The 21,362-nt window shown below is 35.8% G+C and overlaps 1 protein-coding gene across 7 annotated transcripts in view; it reads left to right on the top strand.

The window, feature by feature from the left end:
• PTPRK (protein tyrosine phosphatase, receptor type K) overlaps positions 1 to 21,362 on the top strand; it is a 557,333-nt gene that overhangs the window by 102,172 nt on the left and 433,799 nt on the right. For all 7 annotated transcript variants that reach the window (XM_025382413.1, XM_025382412.1, XM_025382416.1 and 4 more), the window contains exon 2: positions 19,784 to 19,906. In XM_025382413.1, the coding sequence (XP_025238198.1) occupies positions 19,784 to 19,906 (123 nt within the window). The remainder of the gene's footprint in view (positions 1 to 19,783; positions 19,907 to 21,362) is intronic.

Genomic DNA, 21,362 nt, shown 5'->3' with positions numbered 1-21,362 from the left:
AAAAGCAAACTCTGAGTTCCTGGCAATATTATTAGCAATGAGAAAATTAAGGAAGAGGTACTGAGTGACAACAATACCATGATGATCAAAGACATTTTCTTGTTATTAAGCAAATCGAAATGGAAGGCCCAGCTTTATTGCCTAATTATTACATGTTAGTGAAGTCAGAATGATTTATAATAGTGATAGACCTAGAAAGAACCTTTAATGACATGCCAACACATTAGTTTTCTTGTATTAAAGTGATCTGTACCTGTTGACATTATTAAATGACTCCCAAGCTTTCCATTCTAACATGATTGCTTTTGAATTTGCATTATTAGCCATTATATTTTTTCTATGTACAAATAGTTATAAACTTCTCTTTGGAGGTTCTGATATTTAATGGTCTATTTTTGGGAAAGGTTGCAGTGAGAATATTATGATCCATAGGGCAATTCTGAAATTACAGTTAGTGCTCTATTGTCTTCCTAGGCATGACTTACGTAGTGGCTTATCTTGTCCTGGTCTTTTAAGTTCTTGGCTCTCTTATTCCTCACACATACCATGTATCTTTAATACTTGACCACTTGTTAAAACTAATGAGATTGTTTTGAAAATGTAAATGTTAGCCCAAGGAAAAAAAGGAATTACTTTCCATGGCATGTAAGAGTAGTACACAAAAAAAGGGGAAAATATAGATTTTAGATAAAATGTCCTACTTTACAGTATATATATACACATAAAATTATATAGATAATTATCTGAGGTAATTATAATAATATAGTGATATTACCTATATAATTATATAATTATTATATCTATATAATTTTATTATATATAATTATTATATTTTTTATGTGTATAGCACAACACCAATAGTAGATCTGGTTTTAAACCTGAGTTTGTTTAGCTCTTTAACAACTCTTACCCAGACTATTGCTATCACATCTTTAAATTTTGTCTTTGTCCCTGTGGATGGCCTTCTACAATCTATCCTGTATACTATTTTTAATGTGTTAAAACAAGAATCTCACTGATGTACCTCACTACAAGGCAATCCAGGATACTCAGCATGGTATAAAAGCCAGTTGTTATTGAGTGTTGTTTACCTCTCCAGTTCTTATCTTAGTATTCCACTCTTCAACTTGATCCTGCTCATCAACAAAGTTAATGCTGCATTAATCGTTAATCATGCTGCTTTTGTACTTTTTTTTTGTGTGTGTGTGTGTGTGGTGGTCGCCATTCTTCTTGCAAAAATTAGTTAATATGTGTCAGATCTTCTGTGAAGTCTTTGTTGACCATCCACCCAAGTATAAGTGCTTATTAACCATGTATCCTATTGCTGCCTGTACACATGGCATATATTTCTCATACTGTAATTATTTACTTCTATTTCTCTAGTCCTGTTTAGGACAGCCACTTTTCATCTCTGTGTTCCCCAAATTGAGTGCAGTATTGATACTTCGCTAAATGTTTATTGAATTAAATTATCTCCCTTAACTAGATTTAGTGAGCTCTGATGTCACCTACAAATATATTATCAGCCCCAAACATTTAATCTCAACCATCAAAAATTTTGCACAACCACCATTTTTATCATATATATAGGAATGGATTTTTTGTTTTTATTTTCAGTTATTTTGAATAGTAATTTATTTAAGCCTTCCTATGTGTCATGGACCCTGCGGGTTTCAAACAGATTACTGTGATTGAGTGAATAAACATCAAGAATCTTTTATAGAGGGATTTAATATTATTGCAATCATAACTCTGGTTGGATTAGGGTTTGTTTATCATGCCATTATCTTCAACAAGGCTCATCTGCTGCCTCTTGGGTTCAGGTGCTGCTCAGTGGCTCCAGCCTGTTCTCTCTGAAGAGAGGAGAACTTAACAAATGGACATTATCCTCAAGAGTCATCTCTGCCTTGGTGGAAGTGATTTGTGAGAATAATGTGTGTGTTTTCTTTTTCTCACTGCATATCTCAAATGGCATGTTTTTCACCACTGAAAATAGGAAGATGGTTCTTTTGTGTTTTTAAAAAATAATAGCTAACTTATTCATTAAAAGAACAAGCATTCTTAATTGTGGCAATGGTTTTGTGGCCTTGGACATTAAGAACAAGTTATATTTTATATGCTTCCTCATCCAGATTTTTCTCAAGATTAAAAACTAAGATTCCTAGAGAAAAACCTTTTTTTCTTTCAATTTCCACAAGAAGCCTTGCCATTGGAGAATTCTGAGATAGTTGGGAGGAGCTTTGTACAGTGATCTGTAGACAATAGCTCTTGACTGTGTTTTCTGCCAGATTGTGCCAAACCTTGAATCATATGAGCAAGTGAGTGCGAATTAAAGAAATTTTATCAAAAAAAACCCACACAAGATTACCTGATTTTGTAATACTTCCCTAATCTAGACTTATGCTTCTGAAGAGTCCCTGCCATTTCTTCATTCTGCGATGTCATCAAAACCCCTGTTACTTTTGTTTGAAAAGTACACAAGTTTTGGAATCAGATAACACGTTTCAGTTCACCAATTAATAGCTATCTGACCTTGGCCAAATCACTGAACTGTTCTTTAAAGCAGTTTTCTGAGGTGTAAAATGAGAACTTTTTCATTGACCTTGTTTGTAAATATTAAATGAAATTGAATGTTTATATTAAATAAAATGTTAATGTTTTATATCAAGTGAAAAAATGGAAATTAATATTCATAAATATTAAATAATATATAACTTAAATGAAACATTTATAAATATTAAGTGAAAGTACCACCTACAGTCTGAACACATAATATGTGACTTAATAAAACTGTTTAGGTTACTTTATGAAACAAGCGTTTGGTTTCACATATTCTGTGTATCACACTTAGTAAAGCTTAGAAATGGCATTGTTACATTAGATCAACTGGACAGAACAATAAAAGAACAAGTCTCCAGAAGATAAGGTTTTACAAATAAGGAGTGGCAAGGCAATCCAACTTCTCACCTATTTGACTCATTTTTTAAAAAAATTAGGTCAATGATACACAATTTTTTTTCACTCTGAGGTTATTTCATTTGTGCATACTAGCAAAAAATGTTTAAAAAATCAAATCGGTTGACAGAGGGAATTTGAATAATTAAACATTGCAGGGTGGTATGGTGTGCAACAGGGAAAGAACTGCCGCACTAGGAAGAAGGGGTCCCGCGATGGAGACACTCATTTACTATGAGTCTGAGAAAGTCAGTTCACCTTAGAGAGTCTGGGGTGTGAAAGGAGGCTGTGATACCTTTCCTACCTGGAGATAGGGAGCTGATTCAGGTAAAATCTTGACATTCCTTCTGGTTCTGAAACTTTAATACTAGGAGTTGGAGGAAATGCGGACTTTTTCTATATCTATTTATTTACTATTATAAGTATATTTAGAATGAATAGGATCTTGCCTTAGAATTTGGGGAGTATCACATGGAATTTGTTACTCTATTCAGTCCTTCTTAAGGACTGAATGAATCTACTTTTATTTTTCTCCCAGTTGTGACCCATGAGCTATCAGAATCCCAGTACTATAGTTTCTCTTTTCTTTTAGTGATGTATTAACTACTGTTAGTCTTTTTAAAAATAGGGTTATTAAGGTCAATTAAGTAGTAAAGAAAGAAAATTTAGAAGTAGACATTGGTTTGAGTAAGAAAAAGGCAACAGAAATAAAACCATGTTTTGAAAAGTTGGATCAGTATAGGAAGGTAATCCTCATAAAATGATCATTCTAGGTAAGCATCACATACATACACCCGTGGACTTCTTACTAAACTGACCTAGGTTGTGGTGACCTGTGCTTAAGTGATTCTTAAAGTCATTTTCAGTTCTGATTTCTAGTGGTTATGTTACATTCAATAGGGTGTAGCCTTTGGAAAGATCTAATTTCTCAAACGTGCTGTGCCATTCCATCTGAATAGTCCAGTGATTTCAAAGACACCGCGGAGGAATACCATTGATATCAGAGAAGTCCTGCCCTTTCTTAAGATGAAGATTATGAAAAATATCCAGGCAGATGCAGAGAGGCCATCTGTCTTGAGACGCTAGAGGACATTCCTATACTGGGTGGAGAATTGTACTAAGTGGGCTTGGGAATCTTTCGCAACTCCTCACATTTTTTTTTTTTTTTAATTAAAATAAATGATCATTTAGAATAAGTAGAGCTCCGCGTTTTCCTTGAAAACTAGGCTGGAATTCATGAAAGAAGGGGACCAGTGAATGTTCTCTTCTGCAGTGGTCTGTGCAGTACTCCATGCAGACAAACACTTGACAGATACCCTTGATATTTCCTTTCTCTTCTTTTGTGGGATTGCTTTGAACTCTACAGGAGACAGTTTAGAATATCATAGCCTTGTCCTGCTTTAGGGATATGTAGGCGGGCTTAAATACAGATACCATTCTCAAATAGCTGGTTCTAGTAAACTAAATGCCCTTCCTGAGGAAATATATGGGTTGTAGATGCTGAAATAAACTAGGTTAAAAATATTTATTACACAAAAGAGATGCTAACTGAAAGAGGCACGCATCCTTGTTCTCCCAACAGTTTCTCACTTGTAAATGGCATCTCTAAAGGGTTGTCCAAATTCCTAGTGTGGGCATGTAGAGTAGACAGCTGAGTCACAGCTGCTAAAATGAGACCATGCGTCCCTCCCGCTCGTGAAGGGAAGAAATAGGGAGAAAGGAGTGAAAGAGAATTGGTGCCAACAGCTTACTTAAAATTCACTGGGTTGAGAAGCCTGTGAGATTCCTAGGCCAACAGGAAGCCATTACTCTATTATGTGGAGTGTCTAAAGCATGAAATCTGCCTTTCCATAGAGAACTCTTATCATTGGCCATAGTTTGTACAAAAATGTATCTTCTTTCTCCAGAGATCTTTCCTGTATTGCAGGAATGCCAGTGTTTTCTGGCTTATGATATGAGGCTGCTGGCCTACCATTCTAGTTTGCATTTTTGACTTGGTAATACCTGGCCTACTTGTTGACTTTCTCCTGAAGTTTGATGTTTCTCTTCTCCTCACAGTACGTATTTCCATGCATCTGAAAAGAAGTTTGGAAATGCCAGCTTTGCTTGGGTTTGAACTTTGGCTTGGTGCCTTACTAGCAATGAGACCTTAAACAAATTACTCAAGTTCTCTCTACGTTAGTTTCCTCATCAATAAAATGGGAATGATAATAATGCCCAACTTTTTCGGTTGTTGTGGGGATTAAATACATCGTTTCATATTAATGTACCCCCTACTAAGGTGTGGGGATTAAATGAATTGTTTACATTGCTTAGAACATTGCCTGGCATGTCACCACTCTGCCATCAATGGCTGCTGAATATCCTGTATAGGAATTGAAGGAATTGAATATCCTGTATAGCATTGAAGATGGTTGGAAAGAGATATTAATTTATCAACAAATTAACACTCCGTCTCATAGGAAGAGCACTAATAAATTAAGGTCTGCTCCATATCACCATTACTAATATTGTTTTAGAAATTTTTATGGGTTTAAGTAATTTTACACATATACAGAGGAAAACAAACAGTATTATTTAGACATTATGAATTTATACTTAGAAGGCCCAGTAGCATCAATTGTAAAATTACTAGATTTAGATCATTAGCAAAATGATTAGAGACTGCAAATTTTCAAAAAGAGGTGACTTTTCCAAATATCATCAATAAACAATAAGAAAGTATAATGTGGGAAAGGCTAGAAATAAATAGAAACCAAAATATTAGCACTTACTGCTTCTGGTTTTTGGGAATATATGTGATCTTTTAAATAAATTTAAAAAGCCCTATTGTTTACTTAGTACTTACTATGTGCTGTGAACTGTGTTAAATACTTTTTGTATTTTAAAAATAACTGTTGGTTTTACACTTCATTTGTGTTTTGACCAAATATTTTCATTAATCCCCTTTGAGATCCATAAAGCTTTCTGAGTTTTGTAAATTGTAGTGCAGCTAAAGATTGTAATTGTAAAACTGCATTCCAAATGGCACGTATTGTAATTTGCTGCTACTTATAGCTGCTCGAAGCTGTCAATATGTAGAGAATAGATTTGATCATAGGACTGAAGTAAAACTGCTCTCAATTTAGGAGTGAAAAATGTTAAGTCCCCACCTACTTTCTCTGTGGGAAAAGATGTTTCTATTTTCTGTGTGTGTTGATATTTTCTGTATTAATGTAGATAGTAATGTTGACTAGTTTACATCTAACTCTTATTCCAGGTAACATTGAGATTTAGAAAAAATACAATATGGCTGGCACCCTGAGTTTTTGGAGAGCTTAACTTTGTGTCCGAAATGCTTAAGAAGAAGAGTCTGTTCATTTGGTGTGGTTGTGATTATGATTATAAACTTAAGGCTGGTAGGCCGAGCTTGGTGATTCATGCCTGTAATCCCAGTACTTTGAGAGGCTGAGGTGGGTGGATTGCATGAGCTCAGAAGTTCGAGACTAGTCTGGGCAGCATGGCAGCACCCTATCTCTACAAAAAATACAAAAATTAGCCAGGTGTCGTGGCATCCACCTGTAGTCCGAGCTTCTCAGGAGTCTGAGGCAGGAGGATCACTTGAGCTCCAGAGGTTGAGGCTGCAGTGAGCCAGATTGTGTCACTGCACTTCAGTCTGGGCTACAGAGCAAGACCCTGTCTCAAAAAGAAAATAAACAAGCAAACTTAAGGCTGATAAGGAAGTTTTGCCACTGAAGGCCCAGCCTCAGCCAAGTTAGTGACTGGGCAGGAAGTCAGCTCTCACCCTCACTTACCCTGCAGTTCCCCTCCCCTGTGACTTCTACACCCGTATTTTATAGTACTATAAAGTTTTCTTCGACTCACACAGTTCTCACTTCACCCTTGGAGATGCAATTAATGCCGCTGAGTCAGATTCAGTAGACTTTCACTCATTGCGCTGTTAGGGTCTTTAAAGAAATCACAAATACTCCAATTTAGGACTGCCTGTTGTGGAGGTTACCACAGCCCGATGCAAGGCCACATGACAAATCATTCTTAGCGATTTTTAATGTTTTGGTAGAAATAATATTTCTTGAAAATATGGCTATGTTATTGCCAATATCTTCCCAGCAAAAAGTAGTTTTTGTCTCTTTTACAATATGCTCAGAATATATGAAAAACAAATCTTCATATGAAACATAGTCAATCCCTTTTATAGATTACTAAAGGGAACTGAGGGTGAACTGCAGAATCCTATAAATGGATGATGCTCGTTTTGGGGGTACATTTACTTGTTGACCTGATCACAGCAGGGAGAGGGTGCACACATTTCCTTCTAGATACAGCAGTCTTTCACTGGTTGGAGGTTAAAAGCTGTTGAATAATAACCCAAATGCATTTCATGAAAGAATCTTAGACAAATACAATTACTTGGAATATCAGCTAATTGCTTGCTCTATACATGATTTTCATGTCTTACTTCCTCCAGCGTGACTTCCTCCGTGTACCTTCTCGATCTGAGTAAAATCTATGGTAATAACCAAATTGTAGACTAAAATTAATCATAATGGTGAGGGCTAAAAGGAGGGGTTAGGAAAGGACTTGACCCTGGATGGTATTTTCTTATTTTTCTTAGTACATTTAACATGTGTATTAGTGTATTTTCATGCTGCTGATAAAGACATACCTGAGACTGGGCAATTTACAAAAGAAAGATGTTTAATGGACTTACAGTTCCACATGGCTGGGGGAGGCCTCATAATCATGGCGTAAGGCAAGGAGGAGCAAGTCACATCTTACGTGGAATGGCAGGGGGCAAAAAGAACTTGTGCAGGAAAACGCTCCCTGTTAATAACGACCAGATCTCATGAGACTTATTCAGTATCACTACAACAGCATGGGAAAATCCTGCCCCTATGATTCAATTACCTGCCATCGGCTCCCTCCCACAACACCTGAGAATTCAAGATGAGATTTGGGTGGGGACACAGCCAAACCATATCAACATGTGACTTTACAAGTTGATTGTATTGTAGGCCACTAATTGAAAATGCTATTTCTAGGAACAGATTTTATTTTACTAATGTCAGGCTATGAGTAAAAATATTGAATTAAATAATGTTATGAGTAATAGTAGCTAGGTAGTCACAGTCATAGTTCAAACATTTCGTAATGAAAAAATATATATTTACATCATCTGGCAAAGTTATAAACCCATCCCTTCCAGATAAAGCGGCATCAGAAATACTTATGATGTGTCTACCTCGATTACACGTACTCTATTTTGCATTCTGATTTTATCTTCAGAGAAGGCCTGCAGTTACTGAAATGATAAGTGAAAAGGAGCTAAATTATGTAATTAGATGTCAGGAGAATACTAGGAAGTTATACTTATAGCCATTTTTTAGATAAGTTTATTGTTGGCTGACTTAAAAGGCTATTGGTGTAATCAATCTTATCTTGGATAGCTTATCATAAAATGTTACTTCCCATAAGTAGTTTCCCTGTGTTTATTTTCTTAATCCACTAAATTGCTAGCTGAAATAGTTCATGGCTAGGAAGGGATACTTTTATGTCACAGATCTCCCATGGCACTTTCTTCTTTCCATTTTCGTCACTGATTCAACATCTCTTTACCTCTGTAACATCTTTGGATCTTTTTATTCTGTCAGCAGTTTGGCCAGATAATTGCCAGATCCTATGTTATTTCTTAAAATATGCTTTGTCTTAATCAATTGATAATGTTGAATATTCAGATTCTCCACACAAATTATTATGATATCTTACTGTTATTCATTAGTCCAAAGTTTGAGGGTATATTTGCAAGCCATTTTGCTCTTATTGCCCTTTAAGTCTGTTCTTTCAATTTTTCCCTCTAGCCATTGGGTTCATTAAAAAGACCAATAGACATTTTGCTTTTGTTTCTCTCAGTGTTGATAGCCTTAGCTTGTGTCTATAGGACTCAGGACTAAACATATGCCAACATTTATGTAGGGTAGAAGTGAAAGTGCTGGATTATAGGGCAAACATATTAACAACTTTGCTAAATGAAACCAAGTTGCCCTTAAACAAAGAAAGTACCAGTTGTCCTTCTGTTGTTATCTCCTCTATGATCAATACTACATATTATCAATCCTTTGCTTTTTTGCAAATGATATGGACAAACTCTTCATTTTCATTGCAATTTGCCCTTACTTGAATAGTGAAGTTGAGAGATTTTTTTCCTAAGTTTATTGGAACCTTAATTAGGGGTAGTGTTTTTTTTGTTGTTTGTTTTTTTTTTGTTTTTTGTTTGTTTTTTTTTTTTTGAGACAGTTTCACTCGGTCACCCAGGCTGGAGTGCAATGGCATGATCTCCGCTCACTGCAACCTCCGCCTCCTGGGTTCAAGCTATTCTCCTACCTCAGCCTCCTGAGTAGCTGAGATTACAGGCACTTGCCACCATGCCCAGCTAATTCTTGTATTTTTAGTAGAGATGGGGTTTCACCATGTTGGCCAGGCTGGTCTCGAACTCCTGACCTCAGGTGATCCACCTGCCTCGGTCTCCCAAGATGCTGGGATTATAGGCATGAGCCACTGCACCCGGCCGGGCAGTTTTATTTTTAATAATTACTGGCCAGGATGTCCTTGTCAGAAACACATTGTAATAATTTATTTTATCTATTTTTAGTGACTTGAATATTTCAAAATATAAGGTGTGACTTGAGATGAGAAGTGAGTCATGAAAGCTATAATACTGCAGAGAAGATACCAGACTTCAAATGCTATCTTCGTACTGCTAGTGCTTTTAATCTATTATGCAAATCTTATTTGCCAGCTTTCCTCCCCCATACTTGAAATTTAAAAACTTCTTGCTTTTTAGATTTTCTTCTGAAGGACCGTGTTCACCTTTTTCAATAAACTTTACAATTTGATAGATTTAAACTTGGTCATTATGTTTTGGAGCAAGGGCTGGAGGGAAAATTAAAATAAGTTGAATGAAAGAGTTTTATAATACTTCAGTGAATCATTTTTTCTTCTTCTTTTCTTTTCTTTTCTTTTCTTTTCTTTTCTTTTCTTTTCTTTTCTTTTCTTTTCTTTTCTTTTCTTTTGACTTGGTCTTGCTCTGTCAATCAGGCTGGAGTACAGTGGCGCAATAGCTGACTGCGGTCTCAAATTGCTGGGCTCAAGAGATCTTCCCGCCTCAGCCTCCCAAGTAGCTGGGACTACAGGTGTATGCCACTCCTCCTGGCTAATTTTTAAAAATTGTTGTAGACGTGGGGGTCTTGCTTTGTTGCCCAGGCTGGTCTTGAACTCTGAGGCTCAAGCAATCTAACCCCTCTGTCTTCCTAAAGTGCTGGGATTACTGGTGTGAGCCACTGTGCCTGGCCCCAGTCATCTAACTCTGATGAGATCAGGACATTTCAAGTCTGGAGATCTTTTCATACATACTGTTCTTAGGAACCACGAACTTCTGATATACTAGAGTTTGAAGCAAAAGAAGGTTAACTTCTTATCTCCATTAAATTGTTGCCTGTGAGTTGGACAAGCTTGATCTAGATGTTTTCCTAACTAAGATACTAACTAATGATGACTTAAGTGTGCATAACACTTAGCTTCTAATATCATAGGATATTGTGGAGAAATTTTCAAATTAATTGGCACACGTTTCTAAGTAGTAGTTGGAAATAGAAATCAGAAGGTCAGTCCAAATAGTTTCTTTGTTGGTATAGAAATGAAAAAATGAAAACACACACAAACCTGAATCTTGGTGAGATCCAATATAAAATTTTATTCACTCTTCCCCCCTTTAACACTGTCTTCGTTGGGTTAGAATGGCCATTGACTTACATGTCACTTAAATGTCTGTGCAAAGCAGTGGTTTTTGCTGCTTGAGAAATCTTTATGTGGTGATTCCACTAAATGGTAACTATATGCACTCTCCTGAGGGAGGAAATTTGAGGAGAGTTACTGTGATTCAGGTTTCAGCCTTGATTTGGTCAGAAGTTGGCACTTTTAAAGATTATCTTAAAAGTTTCACTAAAACTCCCTTTAAAGCCCAGAGTACTGTCTTTATGAGAAAGGGAGCAAAGGTCCTCTACATCCAGGGTTCTGATGTCAGTCAACATTAACAAAATGATTTGCTTATGTTTGTGTGAGTGGCTTGTTTGTTCTGGACCAGACAGAAGGCTAAACTGATATTAAATTATGCTTAGAATGAGAATAACTGGTTAATGCATCCAGTAGCAATAGTTAATATACTGGTTGTAATGAGGATGATATCCAATTATCTATTCTAACTGAAGAAAATGGCAGAAAAAAATCATCATTCTTTACTCTTAAGAATTGTGTTTTAAGAAGTTTGAAAAACCCAAACACTGGCCCATACACCTTCTATGTTAACCTAGTCTAGAAACATTTTGATACGCAAGGGGTTTTATATTAATGAAAAATATGGGAAGACAAAGTTATATATATATATATATATGGAATTATTATTTTTGAGATTGGGTCTCACTCTGTCACCCAGCCTGGAGTGCAGTGGTGTGATCATGGCTTACTACGGCCTCACCCTCCCAGGCTCCAGTAATCAGTGTCCCGATAGCTGAGGCTACAGTCACGCTCCACCATGCTTGGCTAATTTTTTTTTATTTATTTTTTGTAGAGGTGGGGTCTCCCTATGTTGCCCAGGATAGTCTCCAACTCTGGGCTCAAGTGAGCCTCTTTAAAAAAGTGTTCTTTTTTTTAAAACTTTCAAGATGCATTTTAATTATTTACATAAATTAATTGGTTATCTATTTTCTTGAAGTGTACTTCAGAGTCCTACAAAACTTAATTGTTGACCTCCTTAAAATGTAGGTGAGTATATTTAAATTTCCTTTGCCAGTCTGAAGTAAAACTTTAAATTCAACCCCTCAAAGCAGGCCTTTGCCCTTCCTCTAGGAGATTGGGTCATGGAATTCTGTTTTACATCCCTTCATAAAAGAAAAATGATCTATCTCCCATCATGCTTGAGCTAAGTCAGGAGCAACTACTGAAATAAGCTAGTGTGTGTCTCATATGGGTGAAGTGGAGCCCACCAGTAATCTATAATCTCTCCAGGAGAAACAAAACAAAACAAAGATATGTTTAAATGTGAGCTTGGGTGGTTTCCAATTTTACCAAAATGTAAATATGGCTTCAGTTGAGAATTTTATTTTTCACTACATTTAGTCTCTATTACTTTGTTCAATGAGTTTCTCTATTGTGTATCTAACACTAAGCGAAAAAGACCTTTTGCTGGAATAGTTAAAAGTATAAAAAGTAGGAAAAGAAACTTGGGTAAATATACTCACTAATGATCTTTGGGAAAACACCTGGTTTATTATCCTACAGTTTGTGCAAGGGCTGCTGCAAAAATAGTCAGAACAAAATTGCTTTTAATGTTTTTAAAGATAGAAAATTCACTGGTTTATACATGTTTTAGGGGGAGGTGAGGTGAAAAGTGAAGGTTCCCAAGCAAGAGCGATAGGACAGTGTTAATGATCATATAAATTTTCAGCCTTAAGTCACCCTATTTAAATACAATTATTTGTAAAAATTTTAATTAGCTAGACTTTTATAGCTTTTTCCAATAAAGACCCTTTCCTGTTTGTGATATCAGAGATGTCTGAGAGACGTTGACGTGTTATATGGTTCAAAATTTACCACATTTTTATTCTCATAGGATGCAGCACCAACATGATACCAAATGGGTGGAATGGGGAATATCTTCTCTTGAGGTTGTGCCCATTGGAGGCAACTGTACTGGATAATTCTAAAAATGGCTAATCCTGCCTCACTTTTAGGAGACACTTAATGTAGTGTTTAAGAGTAAAGAACCCATAGTGCCTAAGTTCAGCCCCTGGCTCTCTTACTTTCTTGCTCTGTGACTCTTGGCAAGTTTTATTTTTTCTGCTTTGGGGTACTTTTCACTAACATGTTCCTTTTACATTTTCAAAAACTTTTCATTTGTGAAATCATTTCTATGGGTATTTGGCATGTAATTAATTACCCATTAGCTCCATAATGAGGTTGGATGAAGTCACATACATACTGGCAAAGCTGCCCAGGTCTCAGAGGCTTATTTTTGAATTCCAACTTGTACCTGAGACCTAAAAATTAGGTAATATTTGGATTGATCACACTTCGGGATCCCCTGCTACAATGGATGTGTGGTTACCTGTATTTAAAACAAAGGACTGCTGACCTTTTTCCTTTTAATAGCTGCTTCCTTGATTTACCTAACTATTCTTCATTTTATTTCATTTATAGAAAGAGCACTGAACTAGTGAAGCATAGTAGGAGATAACTCACATGCATGTATACATGTATATGCTAGGGCATGAGGTATTTCCTATTGTGGTCTTACAAGCTGGAAGCATTTGGACTGGAGGCCCTTGAAAGTGTCTCTAGTTCTCACTTTTTCTAATTTCACTTTATTACTCATACTGCTTGCCAGCCAGACAACTGATTTGGTTTCAGATGTAGCACTATCATTCTCCATTTCTGGTTCAGTTGCTTGGCTGTGTGTGGCTCACCACTACTCTTAACATGTGAGAAAGAAAATATGGAGGTGATGCAGAAGTTAAAGGTTCTTGGTTGTAAGCTTTTAAGCAGACTATATTCTGCCTACGGTTTAAGATCACAGTGATCTAAACCAGGGGTTGGTGAACTTTGGGCCAAATTCAGAATGTGGCCTGTTTTGTGAATAGAATTTTAATCAAGTACAGCCATAGCTATGCCCATTTGTTAGGTATTCTTTGTGGCTTCTTGATATGATGACAAGAGTTTTGTAGTTATGACAAAAATGGCATGGCCCACAAAACTGGAAATATTTACTACCTTGCTTTTTGTACATGAAGTTTGCTGATTCCTATGCTAAAGGAAGGTATTTACTGACTGTTTGAAAGTATATATGATGAGTGTTCAGGTAAAACTGATTTTAGCAATATGGTAATATTGCCTTTATATAAACTATCTTTAGTCTTTCTGTGTATATTAGATGGAAACCATATTTCTCTTTTTGTTAAGGGCTTAGCTGTTAACTGTGTGCATCTGTATAGCATATACAGAATAAACTGGGAAGAATAAAACATGAAAAAATAAGGATGCTTTTCTAACCAAAAAAAAACTGTGTTGGGTGTTAAGAGTTTGACATGCATTATGACTAATCTAACACCACTGTGCTATAACTGTTATTATTTTGATTGTACTGGGGAGGAAATTGAAGCTCAAAGAAGTAAAATATGAAAGCTATGTATGTATTTAGCCATTACTCCAGGCTGCATTTAGCTATATTGTCTCTCTTCTATCACTTGCGTGGATGATGTATGGCCCATACTTAAAATTATTTCAGCCTTATTAATAGAGATATAAGGAATTTTAATGTTGTTTCTCTGTAAAGATGAAGGGGGTGGAATTGAACTTGTTATTACACTCTGGTTAGTTCAGTGAAGATTATTTAGTTGGAGTTGAGCATCTGCTTCAAATAATATACAATTTGAATAGAAGTCTTACTAGCTAAATAATCTTGGATTATATAAACATATATATTCTTGGCTAGAGATGGAACTCTAGGGATGAACAATTAGATAATTAACAATTGTGTTTGAAGTGAGTTCTGTCATCATTAAGAGCTATTTCTACCTATCAATAAATAATGGGTCTGGATTTCCTGAAATGTGTCTCTAGTTCTTTTTCCTTAATGAAGGAGTTAGACCTAAATAATATTTTCACACCCTCATTAACTACAAGCAGGGCAAAGGATACTTTCAGGATCTCAAGTGATTATTATTTAAAGAACTCCTATTCATAAATTTTCTGTTTTCTTCTAGTAGATCCTCTTTGGTAATGAACCAGAGCAATGTGTTATGACCAGTGACTCATAAATATGCCCTTAAAACCATTTGTTATTTGTATCGACTTGGAATTGTTCCTGTTTTAATTTCAGTACTTAAATTGGAAAACAAAATTGTTGCTTGTCATTACAGCAGGTATAAAGTACCTAAATATTTATCTTGGTATGCCAGTTTTTGTTTTGTACCTTCAGTATTCCCAGAAGTGTAGAGTTAAAAGGAAAAAAAAAAAAAAAACTATTCAGATATGCCAATATATTTCAGAGGAAAGATGAACTTTATTTAAGACTATTAATTTCTGGCTGGGCGCAGTGGCTCACGCCTGTAATCCCAGCATATTGGGAGGCCGAGACGGGCGAATCATGAGGTCAAGAGATTGAGACCATCCTAACCAACATGGTGAAACCCTGTCTCTACTAAAAATACAAAAATAATGGGCATGGTGGCATGAGTCCCAGCTACTCGGGAAGCTCAGGCAGGAGAATCACTTAAACCTGGAAGGCGGAGGTTGCAGCCAGTCCAGATCGTGCCTCTGCACTCCAGCCTGGTGACAGAGCGAGACTCTGTCTCAAAAACAAAAACAAAAACAAAACCCACTAATTTCTGTACTTCTGTAAGGTGTTTTTCTGGGAATAAACTATATTACCCAGATTATCAATAGAACTGCATTTAAGATATTTAGTGATTTTCATTCTTTTAAAATTTTTGTGAAATATCTTGGCTTTTTTGTAATGAATTTTGGAGATCATACCGACAAATTTATATGATGGTTTCTGATTAGCATAAATACATGACAAAGTTAGTTTAACTCAGTATTGCATGTGTCCTAATGTGACATGTAATTAATCTTTCTCTGTGTCCTAAATGGAAGAAAGATCATTCCAAGTTGATAATCACTTACATGAGCAAAGTTATGTATCACAGCTTAATTCACTATTGGAGAAGGTTAATTTGTCCATTTTTGAGGATCATCAAGCAACTTTACTAAGGGGATATTGTATTTTCCAACATATTTTGTTTTGGGCTTCCTGTCTACTTGAAAAAACTACATATATTCCAAAAATTTAAGAAAATGCTCTGTATCTTCAGCTAAATAAAGCTTGTTCTTTACAAACAGTAAAGAACCATGAAAGATAATTCTACTTTGTTTCTTGCTACTGTACTCAGTCAGAAAATTAAGAATCTAGAGGTGCCATGAAGGGGAAAATGTGGAAGATCCTAGACAATCTTTTAAAAGAATGTCCTTCACAGCTCTCCAGTGATCTACTGACTTTTCATTTTTCTTCAGTTCAACTTCGTTTAAATTAAGTTGAACCCAGGTTTTATTGAAAAGTTTGACTTCAGAAAGGACTTAAATTTAGTATTCATTTTTTTCCTGATTCTGCAGAAAATGTCTCTAGTTCCGTGTTCTCTCACAGAACTTTTACCTTCTCTTTAAATAAGCACTCAAGAATCTAAATGCCAGATGTTTAGGCAATATAGTTTTGGGGCCGGGGTACTTACTTTTCTTTACTTTTTATGTTTAATCTTTTTGGTGTCTAATACTACTTAGTACCACATTTTTCACTGAGCAGTTTAGGAATAAAATGAAATTCTGGCAAGTTCAAATCAGCTTGATTTTTATTTTCAGATGAACAGGTTGCCAACCCCTTAAGTGGCTTGCTATCACAGAAGCAGACCATTTTGGTGATAGATCTGTCCCTTAGTTGATTGATTGGAGTAGAGGAATTCGCAATCTGTGACATGCTCTTCAGAAGTAATTTTCCTCCAAAGGTCAAGGAACTGTGGTCACCATTTCTCTGGCATGATTTGCAACTACTCATTGTAGCCTTATCACCAATAGCAAATGCAACAGCAGAAAATGGAACATTTCCGTGCTCATTTTTCTTTCCCTCTGCCTAACTAAATTTCTTGAACACCAATTTGGTATTACCTCTTTCTGTTCTGCCATCTACCATCCAGCTCAGTGAAACTTTAAATTCATAAGGTATGTTTTAATTTATGAATTAGGACCTTCCTATGACATTTCTCTTTTAAATAGATTTATGTAATACTATACATAAAGATGTCTTGAACTCAAGAATGTGTATCGAGGACTATGTATAATAGAGGACTTGGTGTTTAGACCTTTCTAGTGAGTCCTAAATGGTCAATAGGAACTGTATATGTTTGAATTAGTTCAGGATATGTTATGTGCTGTTCTCTGTTACAAGGTTGAAACAAATTATTTTCCTCTGTTTCCCTCCATTCCTCTTTTAACTCTACATGGGTTATTACCATTTTGTTTTTAAATGTGGCTTGAATTGCCTCATACTCTTTGATAACATCTTTTAAAGATTTTAATACAGCTGTAGAACAAACGCTAAACTCCTTTTGCTGACATCTAAAATTTTTCGTATTTACTTGTTTCTTCCTAGTTTCCTACATATTCTGGATGCTCATTATACAGAATTATTTGAGATTTCACAACGTATGATGTTCCCTTAGACTTATATGCTGCTGCTCTTGCTTTTCCTCTACTTTTAATCCCATTTCCATTCTGGGTTGCCTCTGTTTGGTATATCCTTCCTCATATTCACTACAAGTAACTCAATGAAACCTTCCCTAAGCAACCCTAGTGTGGGTAGCCAATTCTTTTGTGTTCTTTGGAATTTTCATCATATTATTATCCTACATAACAAATTGTATTTATTTTAATATATATGTCTCCCATAGTTTGTCTCATTTATCAGTCTAGTATTATTATTTTTGCATTTCTTATCATCTACTGCAGTATACTGTATTTGCCCTTAACCTTGAAATACAAAATTATTTACAAAAATATTTGCAAAAGATTTATTAGTATGCTATATTTTACACCGCTTGGATTATACCTTGTTGTAAATTAGATATTAAAAATTATTTTGAAAGTTTTCTTGTTACTCAAGTCAAGTAGACCAGTAATAATTTTCAAGACTCCTTTCACAAATTTCAGATAGGGAAGGGATGTACAACAAATAGCAAGGGTTGACCCACTTATTTTGTATAGCTACTCCTAGTTGTTATTGCTAATCAGAATCCTGTAGTCTAAAATTAACAGTGGCTATGAAGGAGAGCAATTAAGGCCATTTGTCTTTCAAATGAGTCAATATGGGTCCCGCTGGTAGTTTAAATTTATATACAAAGGGCACTCACTATTATAAAGGGTAATGGGGGGCCCTGAAGGCCTATGTTACAAAGCAGTAAATTATTTTAGAGTTTGATAGCAAATTATATTTTGAGAAAAACATTCCCCTTGCTATGTGAAGATACATTTCCTAGCAACCTATTTTCATTGATTAAAAAGTACATCTTTTTTAATGAGAGCATTTATAAAAAGTCTATTTTAAGCATATTTAAAAGACAATATTAAGCTTTTGAGTTCCCGAGTTGGGTTGTTTTATAGGATTTCTGTAGTCATAAGAGTGATTCAAGAATACGCTCAACATATTCTCCTTTTGGAAAAGATTTTAGAGCTTATAGTGCCAACATGACATCTCTGATGTTTCCTGCTTTGCCTGTGACACTCACCCCTCTCTGTCGTTGGTGAGGGGTGTAACTTTCACTCATACTCAGATTACCAAACTTTTGATGAGGAAAGTAAATTCCTTTTTTTACAGGGAAGAATTTACAGCATTGGGGTTTACTACTCCTTAGTCTGTTGCTTGGTCAGAGAATTCACTGAGTTTCTTCGCAGAGATCCCCATGGAAACTAAACAAATAAGCTATTTGAAAGGAGACAGGTTATTGGTTTTTCTCATTAAACCCACTGCTGGATTTTCATTAGTTCTAATGCATTTTCTTTCAAGATGAGACATATAGGCCAGTTCTTATTTTCATGATTTGAATAAACTAAATATGTTGAGTCGTGTGTGCCTGTACACATCAGCTAAGAAGCAAAAATAATCATTCTACTTTTGCAATACAATTACCCCTGAAAATTAAGCCAGAAAAACCATGACTGATGCAAAGGGGAAATGCTACCCCCATTTAAAAAGACTAAGTTATTAAATAAAGTAGGAGCGGTGAAAGTGATTATAGGCTAATCTGATTGGTTTTATGCTTGAGTCACCCCCTACCTTTTAAATCATAATTGTGTATGAAAGTAATCTAAATAAAGCATGGAAGATATCACAGACCTCAAGCACTTTAGACCCTAAAAAGCTTTATGTTTCATTGGCTATTATGAGATTTCAAATAGTTCTTTTAAAGCAAAGATGTTGGTAAAACTTAAGTTATTTCACCTTTTTGAATTTGCATTGTAGAGGAAGACAACTTTCACTCTTGTTCTTCCTCTGCTTCTCACCGCTAAAGTTATTAAAAATGATTTAGGCTCTAGGTGGTTTGTGAGGCAGGAGAATAGGGTCTGGAGGCAGGGAACCTAAGGCTGATTCACCTGACGTCCTAGAACTAAATAGAAAGGAAAACCCCAACTTTCCAGTTTCCCTTTGCAAACTTCCTCCTTTTCTGAGTGGTGATGGAAAACTGAAAGTACCTCTGATTGGTTGCAGAAAGTACTGTACAGCGTTGATTGTGGGCCACCACTTCATTTATATGAGGTGAACACCAAGTGGCCAATCGGAAGCCTCTAGGGAGGTATTTGGACCCCAGAAGATTCTGTATCCGGGCCCTTGAGCCGCTGCTCGTGCACTCCCACACTGTGGAGTGTATTTTCATTTTCAGTAAATGTCTGCTTTCGTTACTTCATTCTTTCCTTGCTTTGTTGTGGGTTTTGTCCAATTCTTTGTTCAAGACGCCAAGGACCTGGGCAAGTTGCAGTGAAGACCCTCTACCAATAACACTTTGTATATTTCAAGAAAGCCTGACTTATGCATGTATCTTCTATTATTTTTAATGATTCAAAATCAAGATTGAGTAACATACTGTATATATCAATATAACATTTCCTTCTCCGGAGCTTTCATTATGTTTGGAAAATCTGTGTAGAATGTAACAGTAGTCCTCTTTTCTCCTAGGTGGCTGTACTTTTGATGATGGTCCAGGGGCCTGTGATTACCACCAGGATCTGTATGATGACTTTGAGTGGGTGCATGTTAGTGCTCAAGAGCCTCATTATCTACCACCCGAGATGCCTCAAGGTGAGAGTCACTCTGTTTAGTCAATGTTAGGGGAACAGTTTTGCAGTGTCTAGGATTTTCTTATTTTAGGTGTAACAACAATAATTTAATGGTTATAATAAGCTAAACTGCTATGCTACTGGATCACATCTAAGAGCCTTAAAGTATTCTCTGCCTTTCCCTTAATAACTTTCTGTAATTCTGTATTCCTCAAGAATCCTCACTATACCTTTGTTATTTCTGTCTTTGAAAAAAAAAAAGATAAGTATTAGTGGTTTTTTTTCTATTTAATAAAAACCCAAGTTACAAACCAAAAATCAAAAAATAAAAAAGCAGAATAAACACAAAAAAAATCCTTTCCAAAAAAATCTTAAATGTGGGATCAGCTCTTTTCATCGTTATTCAATTAAATTATACAGGTTGGATCCAATCAGACTAAAGGGAAAGAATTTTATTACATTGTAGGGAGAGAGGTTGTGTCTTTCTCCTAGTGGTCATGAGCATGCCAGTGATTCTGAGGGGAGGCAGCATGGAGACAAAAGTGTCTAATGGAGATCTTTTATGTGGGAATTGTAGAGAAATAGGGGAAAAATCTGTTCTTTTTGTTTGTTTGTTTGTGTTTTGAGATGGAGTCTCACTCTGTCACCCAGGCTGGAGTGCAGTGGCCTGATCGCAGCTCACTGCAACCTCTGCCTCCCAGGTTCAAGCGATTCCCCTGCCTCAGCTTCCTGAGTAGCTGGGACTGCAGGTATGCACCACCACGCCCAGCTAATTTTTGTATTTTTAGTAGAGACGGGGTTTCACCATGTTGGTCAGGCTGGTCTCAAACTCCTGACCTTGTGATCTGTCCGCCTCGGCCTCCCAAACTGTTGGGATTACAAGCGACAGCCACCGCGCCCAGCATCTTTTCGTTTTTTACCTTACTTTGTTATATCCTTTGATTTTGGGTTTTGTGAGATAATATAATTTATAATTGTTTAAGCCAGTGTGCAGTGTGTTTCATCTTACTTAGGAAAAACACACAATTAACATAGGATGTCAATATTTACATACCATTTCATACAATATTAGACTAATAGTTGTGCTTTTCAATTCTACATGTTAATCTGGAGCAAATTCCAAGTTCTATGCATATCTGCTTAGCAATAACATTAAATTGTAACATTGAAAATATAAACAGGAATTTAAAAATACGACATCAAAGAGAACAAACTCTTTTCCTTCCAATATTTAGAAAGAAACAAGAATAGTACATGGTACATAATTATGTATTATATATAGTCACATATATATAATATATATCATTATGCTATTATAATATATAATATAATGTGCTGATTACTTAGTACTAGTAATTTAGGTTTCAGAGTGTATTTTAGTATTTTTATTATGATTAAAAATGGTTTAGAATTAATTTTTCTACAAAATGAGTAAGTCCTTCTTGAGTGTGAATTTTAGATGTGACAATTTTAAACAT

Source organism: Theropithecus gelada, chromosome 4, assembly GCF_003255815.1.
Source record: "Theropithecus gelada isolate Dixy chromosome 4, Tgel_1.0, whole genome shotgun sequence".
Taxonomy (NCBI): Eukaryota; Metazoa; Chordata; class Mammalia; order Primates; family Cercopithecidae; genus Theropithecus; species Theropithecus gelada.
Note: the sequence above shows the minus strand (reverse complement) of the source record. Positions and strands in the feature narration are given on the sequence as shown.